Source organism: Thalassophryne amazonica, chromosome 20 (genome assembly GCF_902500255.1).
Source record: "Thalassophryne amazonica chromosome 20, fThaAma1.1, whole genome shotgun sequence".
NCBI lineage: Eukaryota > Metazoa > Chordata > Actinopteri > Batrachoidiformes > Batrachoididae > Thalassophryne > Thalassophryne amazonica.
Window position 1 is genome coordinate 37,509,765 of NC_047122.1, and position 20,199 is coordinate 37,529,963.

The window sequence follows — 20,199 nt, forward strand, 5'->3', positions numbered from 1 at the left end:
AAAAGTCAAATTAAATATTATTAATACAATTTTTTTATGTATTTTTTAATTGAATTTTATTATTTTTTTATAAACTTGCAGTGAACTTTTGCAAAAAGCAAAAAGGAAAAACACAAGACTTTTTTTTTTTTTTTACATGATGGGGATAAATTTCAAGAACGTGTCACACCGAATAAATCACAGTATGCAATAAAGCATGACCCGAGCTGAACAAGCACGGTAGCTTAGTAGTTAGCACTGTTGCCTCACAGCAAGAAGGTCATGGGTTCGATTCCCACCTGTGGCCTTTCTGTGTGAAGTTTGCATGTTCTCCTTGTGGTTGTGCGGGTTCTCTCCGGGTCAGACAGAAGGATGTACCCCGCCTCACACTCCATGACTGATGGGATAGGCTCCAGCGCCCCCACAACCCCCAAGTGGGAGTAAGCAGTTAACGGTGAGTGAGTGAGTGATAAAAATTGTGATATACAATTGCCTTCTGTGCACAATCAACATGACAAAACCTTCCTCAATATTTTTAAACACTAAAAACACACATTTTGCCAAACTGAAATGTAAAAACAAATCCACATCAGGTTGTCCATATCACTGCAGAATTTACAACTAACAGATATGTCTCTTTAAAAAAAATTAATGTGGTCCTTTGGCTATTGGGTAAAAATTATAAATTATTTACAGTGAGGAATTTGTTTGTGATTACATATCGGTTATATAGAAACCAGGCCTTCTTCCATAGTATATCATCCATAAGTTGATTCCACTATGAAATCACTTTAGATAATGTAGTAATACTGGATCAAAGCTCTCAGATTACTGATAAAAATGACACATGACACACTTTATTTGATATCCTGTGAAACCTATTTTGTTTTGATAATATAATATTGTCACTTACTCACCATCTCTGGACGGAACATGCAAATGAAGTGTTTGTGCAGATTGCTCCTTGTAGCATCAATTTTTCTGCATTCTATTTAACATAAAAACTATTCAAAATACACTTAAAGACACCTTGAATTTTCTAAACTTTTCGAGGTAAAATATGCACTACGGACTCAAACTTGTAGAAACTACTACACTGTTATTACCTTATCATAATTGTTTTAAGTGAAAATAAACGAAATGCAACAAAGAATTCAAATTTAGGTTTATTTTCTTGCACTGGGCCATGCACAGGTGAAAGCGTGAATTTGTTTATAAAAACATCATTACACCACCAGTGTTTTGCACTTTTGAGAAGGGATGCAGACAGATGATGAAATGAATGTGCACACTGGAGCAACACTCCGGTAAGTCCCCCTGACAAATTTAGTTGTGCAGACGTGTCAAAGTACAGCTGGTTCTTCAGGCCTCTCCCCTCTGTGTATATATACACGCGTGCGTGAGTGCACGCTGAGGTTAGATTCACCCGTGAAGCTGTTTTATTTAAAAAGAGGAAAGCGCTGCAGCCATCACCTGCCAGTCAGCTGCGGATGTCAATCAAACCAGGAGGTGCATCGTTGATTGGTCCCGTCGGCGCGGAGGCGGATAACGGAAGCCTTTCCTGAAATTCTATTGGATGTCGGCGTGACGCAGCTTGGAATTCCCAAAGTTCCCCAAGACGAGCGTTTGTTCGTGCTAATTTTATTTATTTATTTTTATTTTTTTAAGAGCGATAAAACGTTTGTGGGAGGAAAAACAGCGACTGAAACGAGCGAGGTGAATTAAAAAAGTCTTGTTTGCTTAGAATTTGGCAGAGCAGGACGGTTAGGTGATTAGCTTCTTGCTAGCTCCTTGCTAGCAGCGCGGAGCCTGAAGAGGCGGAAACGTGAATATTCACGCCGCCATCCTTTGTTTACCATCATGTCTGAACCCTTATTTCATTCCTACAACACATAGTGAGCCTTAACTTTGGTTCGTACAAGCGTAGAAATTGAACGTGTGTAAGTGAGTTAAAGCTGATTCTGGCTTGTTGCTTGTGCTGGTGTGTTTTTTGGACATTTTTACCTGCTTCACAGAATGACTGAATGAATGGCTGGGTGAAATTCACACCTTGGTGATTGAAATCAACCTGTGTGGCGATTGTACTGTGCAGCAGTATATTATGGATACAGTTACGTAATAACATTAACGAAATGACCGTACTTGTTTTTTTGTTTTTTCACAAATACTACTGTTTACGTTTCCTCTTGAATACGCATTTACCATCAAATTCATGTCGAAACAATATTGTATGTTCATACGTTTGCCGATTTGGATGCTACATCAAAGCAGTTATTCATATTAATGATAGTTCGTGAGGGTTTAACTGTATGTATCAGAGCTGTTTTAATGACAGACTATGTTTAAAAATTTGACTAAATTGGTCTGCAGACAAATCTGAATCTGTCCCATGCTATGCTGAGTTGTACCTGAAGGGGGCGATGTCTGACAGCAACAACAGCACAGGCAGCACTGGCTCCTCAACCAACAGCTGGACTCTCCTCTCTCCTGAGGTAGGACACATCCCAGTCATGAAAATCTGGCATTAGTGATGCTCAAATGAAGCAATAAGCAGTATTGAATCACTTTGCCAATTGTATTGAACATGGGTTCATTCATTCAAAGTTTCATTTCAGTGACATCTAGTGGTGAAATAGTAGACAACACTGTCAAAATATGTTCCGCTGATTTGAGTAGACATATGTTGATGACTAGTATCTGGGATTGAGAGAAGGTGTGCTTTAGAAAACAAAGTATGTGCAGGGAAAGTGGGTTGTGCTTGTGTAACTCAAGACAGTCATGAAATTTGGGGGATGGGAATTCAGAGGTTTTATTGAGGAATAAGAGTTTTTCCACTGTTTTTGGACTCAGGCGATTTCTTTTTTTGCTGACAACTTCTCCAGCTTTTGAAAAAAACACGTTCACAAGGACCAGATGAGGCTGGTATGCATAAATATTGTTTAGCCAACAAGAATCAATGTGGGTAAACATTTCTGTGGTCATTCCAGTACACCAGAGGATCCTCTGATCTTTGCAAGGGAGGATCAGTCGTGTATCTCTGAACTGCAGTCGTGGCATCCGATGTATAATTTCTGTGAGCTCTTGCTTGTGATACATCTCGATTGAAACTTGTCCAAAGGTTTAAAGCTGAAAGTAAAATAAAGATTTGACAGTCAGGAACACAGACAGGTTTTAGTGTGTGTGTTCATAATTACCAACTTACAACTACCTGTGGAGGACGTATTTTGTGCATGTGTTGCTGGTTGAGGTGGAGCAGAAGTTGACAGGTGATCTGATAAGGTTTCCACTTGTGTGTGCCGCACCACTGCTGCACATTCAGCTGTAAGTTTCCTCACAGCATTTTGGGCCTTCTCTGGACTGTAAAATCCAATGGATTTACATCTTGGATCCAGCAGAGTGGCAAGTGACAGTACAGTTGAGCTTTCCAGGTTGTCAAACTTATTGTTGAGGGTTGTCGTGATGTTCTGTCAAAGAAGTGTTGCTGCTACATTTGTTGTTTTCATTATTGCTTCCCGGGTGGCTTGAAATAACATCACTGTTGAACCAGACACTCTTCTCCTGGGACAGTTCCACAGTTGCAGTATAGAGTTATAGACTTATATATAAGTCACCACTTTTTGTGCCTTTGTGCGCAGATCTGCTAGGCCAGGTGTTTGATCCTGGGATTTTTTTCACTACCAGATTGAATGCATGTGCAATGCAAACAACATGTCACATGGCGAGCTTTTTTGCAGTGGACACCATGTTTGCAGCCGCATCAGTCACTAGGCATTGAACCTTCCCCTCCAGTCCCCACTCCACCATCAGAGACCTCTGAGTAGCACTCCTAAAAGTAAAGTGGCCAGCTTCATGTCATCCAGCACAGTGACACATTACTGCCAGATAAGCATCCATATTGGTGGAGGTCCACATATCAGAGGTCAGGCTGACTCCCTCCATGCTCTGCAGTTGAGCCTTGGCTTTGGCCTTCTGCTCCTCATATTTCTCCTCCACCATCTTTTTCAGAGTCTGGCTGGAAGGCAGAGTGTATGTAGGGTCAAGCTTTCCCACAAACTCTTTGAAGGTCCCACAATGGTAAAATGCTGAGAGTCCTTCACCAACATGTTCACCAGAGCCTCATCCAGCTCCTGCTTTCAGTCCACTAAGACAGAATCAAACAAATAAAACTGTTATTTGACATCATGTTACTGTAACATTTTAGTGGTGTGTAGAATTGTGTGATTAAACATAACCTACCATGAACAGTGTTCTCCTGCTTGTTTTCATGCTTAGCCCTGTAGTGCCTAAGCATCAAGAACGTATTATTATATGCCAGTTGCATGGAACATTGCAAGCACTGGACCTGTATGAAGAGCAATGATCAAACAAGAAAACAAACTGTCAGGTCGTAGAAATCACTTAAATCACCGCACATGCAACTGTACCTAACTTACAAACTGCTACATTACTACCTTTTAAGTTGCTTGTTTAGTAATAAAGTACTCACCTTATTAGGACTGATCAGCTCAAAGTGTTCCCACATTCGAGAACGGCTTCTAAAAAGCAGTGATGATGATGACGGCGATGATGATAACAACAACTCCGACAACAAACCCGTGTTGTTTGTTGTGACGGGTGCCTTTAAGGTGTGTTTTGGCGCACAGAAGCTTCCTGAAGCAAGTCTCGCGTCAACGACTCATCTCGCGATATGAAGCGATTCATTCGGGACTGAAGCAGTCACTGCTTCATACGTTCTTGCTTACGTCATTCGTTCTGCCGCAAAGCAAGCTTTAAAGCAGTGGTTCAAAGAGAACACAACTTCGAGTTTGAAGCAAGTATCGGAGGTTTGATGACAGATTGACATCAGTACTGGATATGATACCTAAATCTATTCTGGGTCTGAGAATGAGAAGTTTCTAGACAGAGCTGTTTGATGATGCCAATATTTTTACAGGAGAACACAGGTCTAAGTCTTTAGGGGTCCTGGTACTTTTGCATTACTGTATGGTTGTGGGACATGAATGCCAATCAGTAACTAAGGATATGATGAGATGTTTTTGAGTACCCCTGGAAAGACTTTGTGTAAAATTAACAGTGGCTTCCTTAGGAAGAGAAAGATGAGATGGACCATTTTCATTTGGTAGGAACTGTTAGCTATGACATTTTGACCATGTGGTGCACTTATGTGGGGATGATCCAGAATGTACCCACAGCACTGGTTAAAACCCCAGCAATGTGAAAAGGCCAAGTGGACACCTGCAGTATCTGGGTGCAGGAACTAGATTGCTACTTTCAAGAGGTGGGAATGGAATGACTCAAGGCAGTTCTGTGTTGTAGATGCTGCAAAGTGCAACATTAGCACATGCACCCAGACATAACCTGAGCGTACTAAGTCTGCAAACTCGTCAAGGTTTGAATCATAAATAGTGGTTTGTAAGCTTGATATGAATGTGTTTTGTATATGCATTTGAATTTATGCTAAAGTGGTAATACTGTGTAAGTTTCATGTTGAACATCCTTAAACAATTTTATGTCTGCGTGCAGAAACTCTCATCTGTAAGGAAAATATATGCATGAAACAGCTCATTTTATACTTCTGTGACATAGCTAATTTACAGTAAATCATTACCTCCTTGGTGAATCTTTATTAACACTGTTGTTTTGTCATGATCAGTACATTTGTATTTGCTTTTGATAGATTACAATATCAACAAATGCATTGTGTTGCCATGTTTAACAAAAGAAGAGAAATCATCCAAATCAGAATTAAAATGTAGCCTTTTGTTCTTTTTAATGAGATGGATTGTTTCACCATATGTAACGGCGAAGGAATGGAAACTATAATTTTGCCAGCAGACAGACAAACCTGAAACCTTTCTTGGTAGAGGGAATTACACAGACAGGTACCTGGCAAATATGAAATATCAAGATATTTCCCAACCCAGGTTTGTGTGCACACACAGTGCCTGTATTTCGCATATCCTGGAATAAGTTTTCCAGTTCTGTGTTCCAATAAATGCCCATAAGACGCCGTGTGTGTGTGTGTGGGTGTGTGTGTGTGTGTGTGTGTGTGTGTGTGTGTGTGTGTGTGTGTGTGTGTGTGTGTGTGTTGTGTGTGTGTGTGTGTGTGTGTGTGTGTGTGTGTGTGTGTGTGTGTGTGTGTGTAGGAGGTTGCAGTTGAGCATATCGGGCCAGTCGATGATGGCACAGAGAGCCTCGGTGATGTCCCCAGTCTCTCTGAGGATGTGACAGGTATTGGCTGGTCTATAATACATTAGCATTTGAAACATCTGTTAATTATGGGTTTGAGATAAGAAATAACATTAATGACTGAGAAAGTTACGTTTTTGCTTTGAAACGCCATCAACATAATTTCAGGTTCCACTGTGGAGTTGAAACCGAGTGACATTCCGGTAGAAACTGTCCTGTCCGAAGAAGGTCATCAGGTTGGTACACAATAACATATGAGCAAGTTAATTTGATTCCTTTAAGTTTTTGAATGACATAAAAAGATAAGACAATGGGTCAAATTTTTTTATCTTGATTAATCTAATTTCCTGATGCCCTTTGATCAACTCATGATTCTGTCCTCAACAGTTATGCAAACATCAGTGGCAGGCCAAAAATATATATTTCTTGAAATAGTTCCAATGAAAATCACGCCAAATGTCATTATTTTGAAAATCAAAAATGATTTCAGCACATCTGCCGCACTCTGCTCAGCTGTTGAGGTTGTTCTCAGATGTGATGTTGTTCTCAGATGCTTATTAGGTCTTAACAATCATTAATCAAACAGAGTTTACAGTAGGGTTGGGACGACTAATGAAAATCATTAGTCGACTAGTCGGGTGCCATTATTGGAGGACTAATGGTACCCGACTAGTTGACAACTAAATTTGGAATTGAATGAATTAAGCCAGTTTCAAATCTTTATGGTGAATCTCAAATGTGACATTTATTTTAACAAACATAAGCACAAAATCACAAATATAAAAAAACAGCATTAGCATGAAGACAGTACCTGCATTCATTTACTAGGCACAGACTACCCGTTTGAGCTGACTAATTCACCTGCCAAGGTTCACACACGTTCTTCGCTGAGTGAAGGGAGTGGTGGCAGCTCCAGCAGGTCTGTTCTTTTAAGGGTTAAATGAACTTAATAAATAGCTTTCAACTGATCGACTAATAATAAATAGTTGAGTAGTCAGATGTTAGCTAGTTGTAGTCGACAATTACAACTAGTCATCCAATCCCTAGTTTACAGACCTCTGGAACTTGTACAATTTTGTGAAAATGTTTGATTCATGAGGTTTTTTTATCTAGGTTTTAATGTTCAAGAAGCAGATTTTAAAATAAAAATGATCTTGGGTCAACTGAGATAATTATTAAAGGGCTAATCACAAGAAACACTTTTTACGTACCTTTTTACATTTTCATGTGTTTGATGTTTATTGTTCAGCATCTCCAAACTCTCACAGTTCTGTGCGTGCTCAGAGTTTTTCCTCCAGTAAACGAACTGTCATTTAAAACCTGACACAGTTTGTTTGAGACATAAGAACCAGAAATTCCTCCCAAATGTTCCAATTTCTTTACCTTAGATTCTACATACACACACTCAGTGGCTGAGAATTACCACTCTATTCTAAAACCATGGGCACACAAGGAAAAAACTCATTCCAAGTGAAAATTACTGCATCACACAACAACAAAACCTTGAGGTGATTAAAAAAAAAAAAAACTAAAATACACTGTAGTGCAGCAATGAGCCATGCTCAATATGTTCATAAAATGTTCCCCGGGCGCCTAATGGCGACTTCTGCTCCTAATTGGCAATTAGGGTGGGTTAAATGCAGTAGACACATTTCATTGTGCAGGGAACATGTTCTTTTGTGCATATGACAATAAAATTCTTATGAATCCTTTTGAATCCTTGAATCCTTTGAAAATTATATTTTTACAAAGCTCATAAGTTACTGTTTATTTTCATACAATTAAATATTTCTGCAATTGTTTGACTTTTATGTTTTTGGGGTTGTTGTTGTTTTGCTCATTGCTTTTGTGTTTCTGAGCACCTCACATCTGTCTCTTCTATATGCCTCACATTTTGATTTTTGTTTGTTTTTTAATAGATCATTCATTCATTTTCTGTACCTTATTCCAATTAAAAGTCACGGCGGGGTGGGGCAGTCTATCCCAGCAATCATTGGAAGAGAGGAGGGGTACATACTGTAGAGGTCGCCAGTCCATTGCAGGGCCAACATGTACTCGTATATCGGCAGACAAATTCACATTCTCACTCATGATATGTGATTAGTAGTTTAGATTAATTAATCACAAAGCTTTTAATTAATTAATTAATTAGATTTTTTTTAATTGCTTTAGAGCTCTAAATTATATATGTCATTTATTCCTTGGTGATTTTTTTTTTTTTTTTATCCGTCCACACATTGTGGGTGAGTTGTGAATTTCAGTTACTGTAAACTGCTTATTTATGCTTTTAATCTGTTAAAATCAGGGAGCAGCACTTCTATTAATATTTGTTTTGGGGCATGATAATTTGGGGCATGATAATTCAATTCACATCATTTTGACGGATATATACGGTATACTGATGTTTCAGAGTGTCGCCTAGGCAACAGATAACATTTGTAGCATCTATCACAGAATCACAAAATTAATTTGCATGACTGTGTCAAGCATTTAAAGGTCGAAATTTTATGTTTGTATTATTTCAAGGTGTGTCAAGAAACTGCTCCAGAGTCCAGCGTAGGTCCAGTTCCTTCCAGTCCAGGCCACATGAGCCCTGTTCCACCCTACCCTGTTGAACCTTCAGACTTTGACACAGAGACTCAGCCTCCCGTTATCCACGACATTGTAGCCAGCTCACCTACTGACAACGAGAACCTAGGAGCCACTCCATTTGTAACCAGCATTGACCTGGGTGCTCCACTTCATATTCCTGCCACTGAATTTCATCCATCTGATCTGGAAGAATCAACTTCAGCTTTTCCCATGTTTGAAAGCACTGTGGCAGCAGAAGCAGCATTGGATACATCTGCTGATATAGGGCCAATTCCCATGAGTGCTGCCGAGGAGAAGCCTACTGAACCCATGATTAACATCACCGCTGAGACCCTTACAGCTGCTGATACTCCCATTCATGTTGAAGCTGATATCAGCCTCATCCCACAAAGTTCTGAGCCCCCAAGTCCAGGCAAGGAAAAGCCAGTGGTGGATTTCCCAGTCTTTGATGGCCCTGCACCAGAAACTATTGGTTGTACTGTGGCAGAGGGAGTGGTGGAAGAGGAGGAAATGGAGCCATCTGAGATGATGAGCCAGGAGCAGAGAGAAGAATATGAAGAAGAAGGTATGGGATTATCTAATGGGGATATCTAGTATGATGCAGAATATTGTATGTCAAGATGTGGAACTGGTGTTATTTCAGTGGCATTCAGAGGAATTTCCTAATGGGTAATTCAACACAGTGTCATGGCTCATTTGTTTAATTTCCATTGTCATAATCCCAAAGAAGTTGTTAAACATCATAGTGAGCCGGTACAAGGTGCTGTTCATGCTGAGACAGCATAAGAACACGCATATACACACACACTCACACAGGACTCAACCACGAAACAGGGGAACACATAACACACGCAGACCGAAGGGGGGGGGCATATACACAAAGTGCAGAGCGCGCACCCACACATACACCAAACACAGGGTGCACAACCACAGGCACACGTACACAACTGACAGATGAAGAGGACAACCCAACCACAGACATAAGATCCAGACAGGACACACACATACCCAGACCCGAGGCCACACAGGAGACAGACATGACCTTATAACACGTGAGAGACGAAAAAAGGACATATGGGGCACGGTGCAAAGAAAAAAACACAGCAACCCTTACAACAGCTGAAATATCCAACACAAACAAACAAAAACAGGAGATTGAAATCCAGAATCATCCATCAAACGACAAAATAAAAAGGACAACATCTGCCTCAGTACAATCCCGTAATTTAAAAAAATAATGGTAAAACAAATGCCAGACATGAGGTTGATGTATGAGTTACAAAAATGCAATAGAACAGAACAGCTGCAACAAATACAGCATAATTATTTCAGCCCACAAATAGCAGAGCAACAGAAAATGAGAATGCTGTTGTAGAAGATTTGCTTCATGTGTTTCTTATCTGTGGGCTGCTCACAGCTGTAATGTGATTTCAGTGTGACAGAGAAGCACACACCCTGCTGAAAAAAATGAGAAACACCAACCATGAAATTACTACCATCTTAATTCAATGAACAATGGCGTCCTTTTCTGTTAGGATTTTTTTTAAGCATTTTCTGCTGTTTTCAATTTTCTTAATAATGTGTTTTTGTTTCGTTGTTTGTTTGTTTTTTCACAGTTCCTGCATTCACCAAGAATTTGGTATTGTGTGTTAGACAAATGATTTGTTGTATCATTTTACTCTAAGCTTCCAGTCCTGATATTAAGTTAATTTGTAGAGGTACTTCAAGACCACATGTGTACACAAGTAGCTCAGCTTTGAGCGAAGTGTCATGATGTTTCACAATGACCAACAATAAAAATTTGTTCATAAATCAAGATTCTAACACCCCATCCTTATATTTGTGCTGCTTCCAGAGCCGTCCTCTAGTTTGGACTTGGCCGACGATGATGATGATGATGGACTGAGGAGGAGAAAGGTGCCCCACTTTGAGCCTCCAAGACCGAGAACATCAGATGAGGAAGATGATGAAGAAGAAGTGGAGTTCAAGATAGCTGAGAAGGAGGAGGACAAAAAATGGTTCTCCATGAACAAATGCATTGTGGGTGCTTTGGTCCTGCTCTGCTTAGGTTCTCTCTTCTTCACAGGTTAGTTCTCCTAACAAGGAAACCAAATAGCTAGCAGCGGCTTTTCATACTTACACAGTAAACATTATGTTTGGTCAAAGGTATGCTGCACAGTTGTTTTTTCTTTTTTGTTGTTTTGTTTTGTTTTTTTGTTGTTTTTTGTTTGTTTGTTTTTTTAGTTTAAAATAAATCACATGTTGTATCTATGTATGTATTTATGTCACAGTATTTCACAAACATAAGATGAATGCTCCTCTGTCAGAAAATGGTGGCTTGTTCCCTCTGCATCACGGGAGAGTTACTGCCCCAAGTGGAGGAGATTAAGTATCTCGGGGTTCACGAGTGGGGGTAAGTCAGAGCGTGACAGACTAGATGGATTGGGGTGGCATGGCATCTCAAATCTTACAGCTCTGTACCGGACCATCGTGGTGAAGAAGGAGCTGAGCCTGGAGGTGAGGCTCTCAATTTACCAGTCAGTTTATGCTTCTCTCATCACCTACGGTCATGAGCTTTGGGTAATAACTGAAAGAATAAGATCGCTGATACAAGCGGCAGAAATGAGAACTCTCCATCAGGTATCTGGGCTTACACTCCTGGACAGGGTGAGAAGCTGGACAATCTAGGAGGGACTCAGAGTAGAGCTGCTACTCCTACACATCAATACAAGCCAGTTGAGGTGGTTCGAGCACCTGGTGAGGTTGTCCCCTGGTCGTCTCCTTAGGGAGGTCTTCCAGGCACGTCCGACCAGGAGGAGGCCCCAGGGAAGACCCAGGACATGGATAGATTATATTTCCCAGCTGGCTTGGGAACGCCTTGAGATTCCCCTGGGAAGAGTTACAGGACTTTGCCGAGGATAAGGAAGTGTGAGATGAGCTGCTTGTTCTGCTGCCACGGCGACCCAGACGGACCCAGATAAGCAGTTGAAAATGAATGAATGAAGATGAATGCTTAAACATCTACAGTAGTGTTCAGAATAATAGTAATGCACCCCCTTTTCTACTTTTTTTTTTTTACTAATAGCCCAATTTCATAGCCTTAAGAGTGTGCATATCATGAATGCTTGGTCTTGTTGGATTTGTGAGAATCTACTGAATCTACTGGTACCTTGTTTCCCATGTAACAATAAGAAATATACTCAAAACCTGGATTAATCTTTTTAGTCACATAGCAGGAATATTTAGTGATTTATATATCTGGTTAACAGTTTCTTCTTTTTTTTAACATGAAATTCTGAAGTGCTGTTACTGTTTTACTGGACATGTATTTGTTTTTCCTTTGCTGATAACGGTACAAAATTGCATAAGCACACTTATTTGCTTTTTTCAGTAAAAGCTAGCGGTCTGCATTTAGATTTTTTTGACTTAGATCTACTATGTCGACAGGTTTCCTTTCTGATGTGGATAATGGTAGGCCCAGAATAAAACCACTAGCTTCTGCACTGGCTGGTTTGCACTCGGTGGCTGAAGCAAACACTTGTTTCATTTCACTGTTCATGCACTGGCAGCAGTGAAATGCATGTGATGTGCATTTGTGAACTGGATTTTGTCCCTGTGTGTAAAGACTCAGAATATACTTGGGGTGCTTAAAGGTGTAGTCCCCTTTGACCCCCCCAATCATAACCTTAATAGCTGGGACAGTAGTATGTTTACCACTGTGTTATATCACCTTTCCTTCTTACAACACTCTTAAGTGTTTGGGAACTGAGGACACTAATTGTTGAAGCTTTGTAGGTGGATTTCTTTCCCATTCTTGCTTGATGTACAACTTCAGTTGTTCAACAGTCCGGGGTCTCCGTTGTCGTATTTTGCGCTTCATAATGCTCCACACATTTTCAGTGGGCGACAGGTCTGGACTACAGGCGTCTGTCCATTTCAAATGAGCTCGGGTCCAGAGAAGGCAGTGGCGTTTCTGGATGTTGTTGATGTATGACTTTTGCTTTGCATGGTAGAGTTTTAACTTGCACTTGTAGATGTAGCGACGAACTGTGTTAACTAACAATGGTTTTCTGAAGTGTTCCTGAGCCCACACGGTAAGATCCTTTACACGATGATGTCGGTTTTTAATGCAGTGCCACCTGAAGGATCGAAGTTCACGGCCATTCAGTGTTGGTTTTCGGCCTTGCCGCTTACATGTAGAAAGTTCTCCAGATTCTCTGAATCTTATGATTATATTATGGACTGTACATGATGGAATGCCTAAATTCCTTGCAATTGAACGTTGAGAGACATTGTTCTTAATCTGTTGGACTATTTTTTCATGGTAAACATACCACTGTCCCATCTTTTTTGAAACATGTTGCAGGCATCCATTTCAAAATGAGCAAATATTTGCACAAAAACAGTAGAGTTTATCAGTTTGAACATTAAATATTTTGTCTTTGTGGTGTATTCATTTGAATATAGGTTGAAGAGGTTTTGCAAATCATTGTATTCTGTTTTTATTTACTTTTTGCACAACGTCCCAACTTCATTGGAATTGGGGTTGTGTGTGTGTGTGTGTATGCATGTATGTATGTATATGTGTGTGTGTATATATATGTGTATATATATGTGTATATATATGTATATATATATATATATATATATATATATATATATATGTGTGTGTGTGTGTCTCTGTGTGAAATCCGTAAAGTAATTAAACTGAAAGAAAATATGTTTCATGAACGATACTTGGGGGAATAACCCTGTTGTGTCTGATGATTTGTGGATGTTAATGCTGGATTACGGTCGCAAATAGCCATTTTACTGGCTCCTCCAGCATTAACGTCCATAAATCAACAGACACAGCAGGGTTATTCCCATTCTAATCCAATTCCAATGTTTTCACGGTTTATGTTTCTGTAAGTAATTCGATCGGCGAATCGTTGTAAAAGGTTGTGGTCGGATTGTCAAAGCTTACCGGCCTTGCAGCAGCGTCTTAATGCCAAACTGGAAATTCTGTGAGTAGACCCACAGATTTCTCCATCTCATCAGATGCATTGAGTTAAATCAACAGTAAATCCATCAATCAGTCCAGTTAAATCCACGCAGTTTGGCATCCTCCTCACTGCACTAGTTTCGCCCTCAGGTGACAGCGCAAATATTTACATCTGTGTAGCAACGCGCGCAGTCAAGGCACGGATTAATACATTAAATGTGAAACGGTTTTAATATTTTGCCACCATTTACACAATATTTTATGATCTGAAATCTCACACGATTAACCAGTCAGATTTGCATGACAAAAAATGGATTAGAATTATGTTTTGCAAGAACTGCGCTCACGTTTTGTGGGATATTTTATGCACAGTTTGCAGCAAAATTATTTGTGGATGCTCACGGTATGTGTCAGTTTTCATTAATGGTTTGCAGATGATGCACGATTTGCAGCAGATTCATGTTTTGGTGGTTAAGAGCGTCAAAATCCTAAACTGTATCCAGATAAGTTGAATTTTGACCATGTTGGTGATTTAAGATTGTGAAACATTATTTAAAACTAAGCAACAAAAAGATAGTGGAGCCAAAGAAAATACTTTATTTTGCTAAAATGGTACACACACACAAAAATCAATCGATCAAAGGGGACTACACCTTTAAGTTGAGGATAAAATGACCTATTGCAGACAGGTTGCTTGGGTTGGCAAATTTTATGTCTTTCCCAGTTTCCTCCTTCCCTGGGGCCTCTTCCCGTGGTTAGATGATTTGGCAGTTATGCAAAAATCTCAGCTATGATACCTGTGTTGATGTGTTCTTTTCTTTTTAATCTGACAGGTGACTTTGACTCGTCTGACTTGAGTGATGGAGAGCAAAGCCAGGTCTGATCCCATAATCCTCGTCTTTTTCAGTAACTCGGGCTCAGTGTTGTATACTTTGCTCCTCTATAATGATGTTTAAAGATAAAGGCTCATGATAAAAATACTAATAATTTTGTATCTTATGTCTTTGTCTAATGCTTCTTTGTGTTTGCAATCCAGAGCTGGCTCAGTGGTGATCCACAGGATATGAAACAGCTTCTGGATAAACTGGCACAGGAAAACCAGCAGATCACTCAGCTGGAGGCACAACTGCAGGTCAGCATAAAAATAATGTTTAAAAATGTTCTCCCTTTTGTTGAAGGTAGAGGCCAGCTGATATATCAGTTGGCCGATAATATTGTCCGATATGAGACTTATATGAACATATTATTATTCTATTCTACTGTAATGAGGTGTATTATTTTTGCTGATATGAAATTTTTAATTTTACAGAATAAACATTGCAAAAGATGCTTTGGGTGTTGGAAATCAATGTCATGTAGTTTGGATGGCAGCTGGTTGTTTTCTCTTGGTCAAATTGGGCAGCGTATTCTTTTGAGGGTGGGCGCTAAAGGGTTAAAAGATGACACATATGATGCAATAATCCTACATCTGGGGACAGCCCTCGTATGTCTCCATCAGAAACATGACACTTTCTGAGTTTTTGGGCAAATTACACGGCAAACAAAATCAAAATGCAAAAAAAGAGTGACAACACGGTGGAAAGTGTACATGTGTTGTGGTTTGTTTATGACCCAGAGCTCAAATGTGTCAAGGCGGTTGTGCAGGCGAGAGAACGCAGCTACACTGTCAAAGTGTGTAGGCTAACTTACTGACACGACCTCTCCCATTTGCCTTGTCATCCCTTCTCCACTGAGAACCGTAAACAGCTGCACTTTTCGCGACTGCTTCGGTGATTGCAGCCAAAACCAAACAGTACACCATTTTTCTGTTAGAAGTGATGTTGTGTTTGTATTGCACAATGGGAGGCTGTCTCCATAAGTGATCAAATCCCGTGATATCACGCAGGGGCTCAAATGAGACTGCACTGCCCTGTTAGCTACAAGAGACCAAGGGAAGGTGACCAGCTGCTTTCAATTTTTCAATCACAGTAGGTGTTTTACAGCAACAACAGACAACTGTCCACTATACCACCTGCAGGGCACGGCCAAATTAGAGCAGAAATCTATTTTATGCAAATGATGAGCGATGCAACACTGACTTCCAGTGACGACAGCATGACGCCCCTACATTGGTTGCTCAAACAAAATAATCCAAGATGGTGGGATACATTCCCAGATAATTGGATTTCTGTGTAAATTTAATATGTTTGACACTTTATTGCTTATATTTTGTAAATACTAGAGAGAAATAATAACTTTATATTATTTGCAGCCATATCATACCATAATTATTTCTTAAATTCTGTAATATTGGTAGCAGCCCCCCAAAAAATCCATATAATTTGGACTGTAGTTGATGGAGAGATTTTGTAGTAATAGTTGTTGTTGTTGTTGTTGCTTTTTAATTAGCATTGCTCATTATCATGAATAGTTTTGAGATGCTTGTGCATATTCTCAATTTCTTAGTCTCAGAAAGAAGAACTCGAACTGGCGCTGAAGACAGTAGCAGCGCGTAGTGATGAAAAGGGAAAAGAAGACCTGGAAAAAGAAAATGCAAAGTTGAAGGAGGAGCTGTCAACGCTTCCTGATCTGAGAAAAGAGCTGGAGAGTCTGAGGGCCAGAGTGACTGAACTCAGCCAGCTCACAGGTAGACTGTGGCGGACATGAAAAGAATCCCTTCATTCATTATTGACGCCCGTTCTCACTGCTTCATATTGATTTCATAATATATGGAATATTTATTCAAATGGAACAGTACTACGCTCCATAAATTGGTTCCTTGGGGTACTATTCTTTTGACCTTTCTGATATCATTTCTTCCACAGATGACATATTGTTGATTTCTTCTTTTCTTCACAGCTTCTCAAGAAATGCGCACAGCTACACGTCAGCCGGGTGAAAAAGATAGTAAACAGAAATGTACTGGAGATGGAAGAAAAGCCGTCCAGAATGAGGGAATCAAGCTGAAGGAAGAGCTCAAAAGGCAAAAAGTTCTCTTGGAGGAAAGTGGCAAAAGACTTGAAGGGATGAGGAAGGATCGAGGTGAAAGAAAGAGGGTCACAGATAGTTTAGAGGAGATTCAGAAGAAGCTTTCAGAACAAGTTGACAGGATGGGGAAGAAGAAGCAACAGGAGTCCAAATGGAAAGGTAAGAAAGACAAAAACACTGGCCACGACCACTGGAAGAAGGAGGAGAACAAGAAGCAGCGAGGGGAGAAAGAAAGGAAGCAAGGAAAAGAGGGAGGATGGAGAGATGAAAAAAAGGGGAAGGAGACGGAGCAGAAGTCAGAAAAGCAAAACTCCCACAAAGAAGCATGGAGGAAACATCAGGAAGAGTGGGAGCAAAAGAAAGACGAACGCAGACTGGACAGGGAGGAAAGGAGGAAGGAGAAACTGTGGCATAACCGACCTGCGAAGAATACCCATGGCCCCACCCACCAACAGCAGCATCATCATCATCAGTCCCGCCGACCTCACCGGCACAACCATGATGACTTCTGGAGATACCAGGAGGAGAAGGTTAGACGGAACATCCGCCCTCAGTTGGGCTGCACTACCATGGAGGACTGCGCTAGCAAGGAAGGGCTGTACCCGGTGGAGCTGTCCGAATTCGAGGAACTGCTGGAAGGCTATCTGAGCAAGCTCGAAGGATCTCCGTCTGAGAGCAAGGACAAGATCAGGAAGCTGACAGCCGAGTTCTTTGTGGACGGCGTGTTTATTCACGACAGGGTTTTTTTCAGCAACTTTGCCGAGGATGTGGCGGACATTCTGGAGGACATGGCGGACGTCTTGGATGACGATGGCGATTCCCTGGAGGAAGAGATGGAGGAGTTTGAGCGAGAAGCCCTGTGGAAGTTTTCAGCTGCCGGCTAAACTGAGATAAATAAGGGAAAGGAGTAAAATACACCACGAAGAAGCTGTAACAATGTTCATCCATTTCTTAACTTCACTTGAAAGCGCTAATTGTAAGAAACACTTCTGGTAAAGAGGGGATGTGCTTCTCAAAATGTGTTCCTCTTAGTCTTTATATGGGAAAATACTTGTAATTTTCGATTTGGTTGCTGTTGCCTACCTCTGTCAGCTTAGCACGTCCTAATGGGAAGTCCTTCAGTAACGTGTTGTGTGGATTTGTCTTTATTTACCTATGTTTTTCCATGCTTAATGCATGTTATTGGTCATAATGTAACTTTAAACTGATAAGCTGAGCACTCTAGGGGAAAAAAAATTTAAATACAGGGAGGTAATGGAAAATCTGTTAACTACCAGTACTCAGTATTTACAGGGGAACTCCAGAAATTGACAACCTATGCTTTATTTGGAGTTGCTTTTGTGAATTATTTTTCACTCAGGGTAAAAATGTTTTTAATTGGTACATTATTTATTTAGAAGAAAAACACTGCTGCAGCAAGCAGAAGTTAACAGGCTAATTGATCTTACTGGATGGGGCAAAATAACCCGGTGAGTAAACTGCTTCTTGTTGACACTGAATAGGGGAAAATGTCATAGAAGTGTCCAGTTGCTGTGTCCAGGCTTACCTCACAAATGTAAATTAACCTTTTTAAAATGATCACTTAGCTACTTACCTTAGCCTGGCTGTCATCCTCTGTTGCAGCTGTGCACTGGGGTATTACAAGTCAACTGCGGAGGAGGAGCATAGAATTGGTTTTAAAAAGTGTGCATACATTTACTGAGGCAAATGTACACACAAAGCAGTCCATGCTACTGGACATATCTAATGACGTTTTTGCCTGTTCAGCGGTGACAAGAAGTGCTTTACTTTTTTTTATTGCCTCGTCCAATCAGATTAATTAGTCAGTTAGCTTCTGCTTACTGTGGCGATGTTTGCATTCTAAATAAAACAATGTGCAGATTCAGTTTATTTTTGTCCTGAGTGAAACAATGATACTCCAAAACATCAAAAATTGGAATAAACTGGAGTTCTCTTTTTAACTATAGCCATACATTTCAAATAGATTTTTGTAAGTTAATTATAGAGATGCATTTATGTTTTCATATAGGACTATCTGTCTTATTTGGGGGAAAATTTCTCCAGGTTGAAGTAAATTGAAAACAATTTTGTTGAAGATTTCATTTGCCCTAAGTCTGGTTACTTGTTCAATCCAAGAGGACTTTTTGGAAGCAGCTCTTTATTTGATTTTGGGTAAATGAGGAAGAGCCAGAAGAGTTTCTAAATTTGACACATTCAACAGCAAACAAGTTGGATCTATAACATGTTCGTGTTGGCACTGATTACAAAAGGAACCGGATGCAGTGATAGCCATAGTTAAGTGATGACATCTTAACCACTTTAGCACTTTTCAGTATTTTTTTCCTCTCACATTTCACTGCCGTTTTTATTAGCCACTTCTCTCTTTTCTTTTCTTTTAATTTATTTTTTTTTTATTGAGAAGCCAGTGGGGACCTCCAACACCTACATTTGTTGGTCATCCTTAATTAGTAGTACCAAGTGTATAATTTAATGAACTATAGCAGTCCCTGAAATGTTTTTTTTTTAATCATTCTCTCTGTTATGTTAATGTAAATTAACATCCACAGTGGTAATTTGAGTTTAAGTGGGAGAAACAAGAAAATAGTTGCATTTGTGTTTTATTCAGCTCAAAGTTTTAAAAAAAAGAACATTGTTCAATATTGCTTCCTCATGTTGGGAGCTTTTGTAGGAGTTAATTTGTATATTTGAGAATCGTTTGTGTTTTGATGTCTGTCTTGGTTTGATTAGCTTTGTTTGACGATGATGTTTTCCCTGCTTTGGTGGTCATAAAGTTGAAAGAATCTATCGATGCATGATGTTTTTCAGCTGTAGGAACAAAATTGCTTTAAAGTGTTTCATGTTTATTTATTCTGTCACTGCGCAGCAACTTTTTTTTTTCTTCAATGAGATGAACCACAGATATTGTACATGTTGGGTCATTTTGTACAATGAATGTGAAAATGAAGTTCTTGGTACTATTGGGTTGCAGAACTTTTAGTTTACCAGCTGCTGCTTACGTGCCTTTATTGTAAATTTGTTGGAATAGGTAAGATATAATTTGCTTCTGCAAAATGAAATACAGTTTTACAAATTTAACTTTACGGGACAGAGAATGTATGTTTTTGAGCTGACATAAGGTACTGAAATGAGTTTTGTTGTTAATTGTCTGCTGTGTGTAAAGAGGAGCAACTGGTTTTGTTGTAACATACAAATGTTTACACCAATGGTATCGAGAACAGGCTCAGCAGACGATTGCTGTCATGAAACTTCTTTACAGCTAAATCGATATTCAAGATAGAATATTTTTGTTTTAGCAAAACAGAAGGATTAAGTGATTCCTGATATTACAGGAATGGGCGTAGATGTACAGAACAAGATCTCCAGGCAAATATACTGATACATTTTGAGTATTTCAGTAGTTTGAATTGTGTGTGCTTTTGGAAAGCTGGTGTTAAACATTCAATAAAGTTTCCACTGTTAAATATGAA

The 20,199-nt window shown here is 39.8% G+C and overlaps 1 protein-coding gene across 1 annotated transcript; it reads left to right on the forward strand.

Annotated features, from left to right (window-relative positions):
- Window positions 1–1,243: 1,243 nt before the first annotated feature.
- On the forward strand, window positions 1,244–20,199 carry pbxip1a (pre-B-cell leukemia homeobox interacting protein 1a). Its single transcript, XM_034160354.1, has 11 exons — window positions 1,244–1,286; window positions 2,350–2,471; window positions 6,126–6,210; window positions 6,337–6,404; window positions 8,695–9,325; window positions 10,616–10,846; window positions 12,208–12,231; window positions 14,578–14,621; window positions 14,781–14,876; window positions 16,190–16,370; window positions 16,583–20,199. The coding sequence occupies exons 1-11, from the start codon at window positions 1,262–1,264 to the stop codon at window positions 17,593–17,595; spliced, it is 2,520 nt and encodes an 839-aa protein (XP_034016245.1). The 5' UTR covers window positions 1,244–1,261; the 3' UTR covers window positions 17,596–20,199.

Bases quoted from the DNA above. Each gene is read 5' to 3' on its own strand.
- pbxip1a (XM_034160354.1), top strand. From the start codon at position 1,262: ATGTGCACACTGGAGCAACACTCCG. The intron at 6,405-8,694 runs GTTGGTACACAA...TATTATTTCAAG, and splicing joins TGTCCGAAGAAGGTCATCAG to GTGTGTCAAGAAACTGCTCC. The intron at 14,877-16,189 runs GTCAGCATAAAA...TCAATTTCTTAG, and splicing joins AGCTGGAGGCACAACTGCAG to TCTCAGAAAGAAGAACTCGA.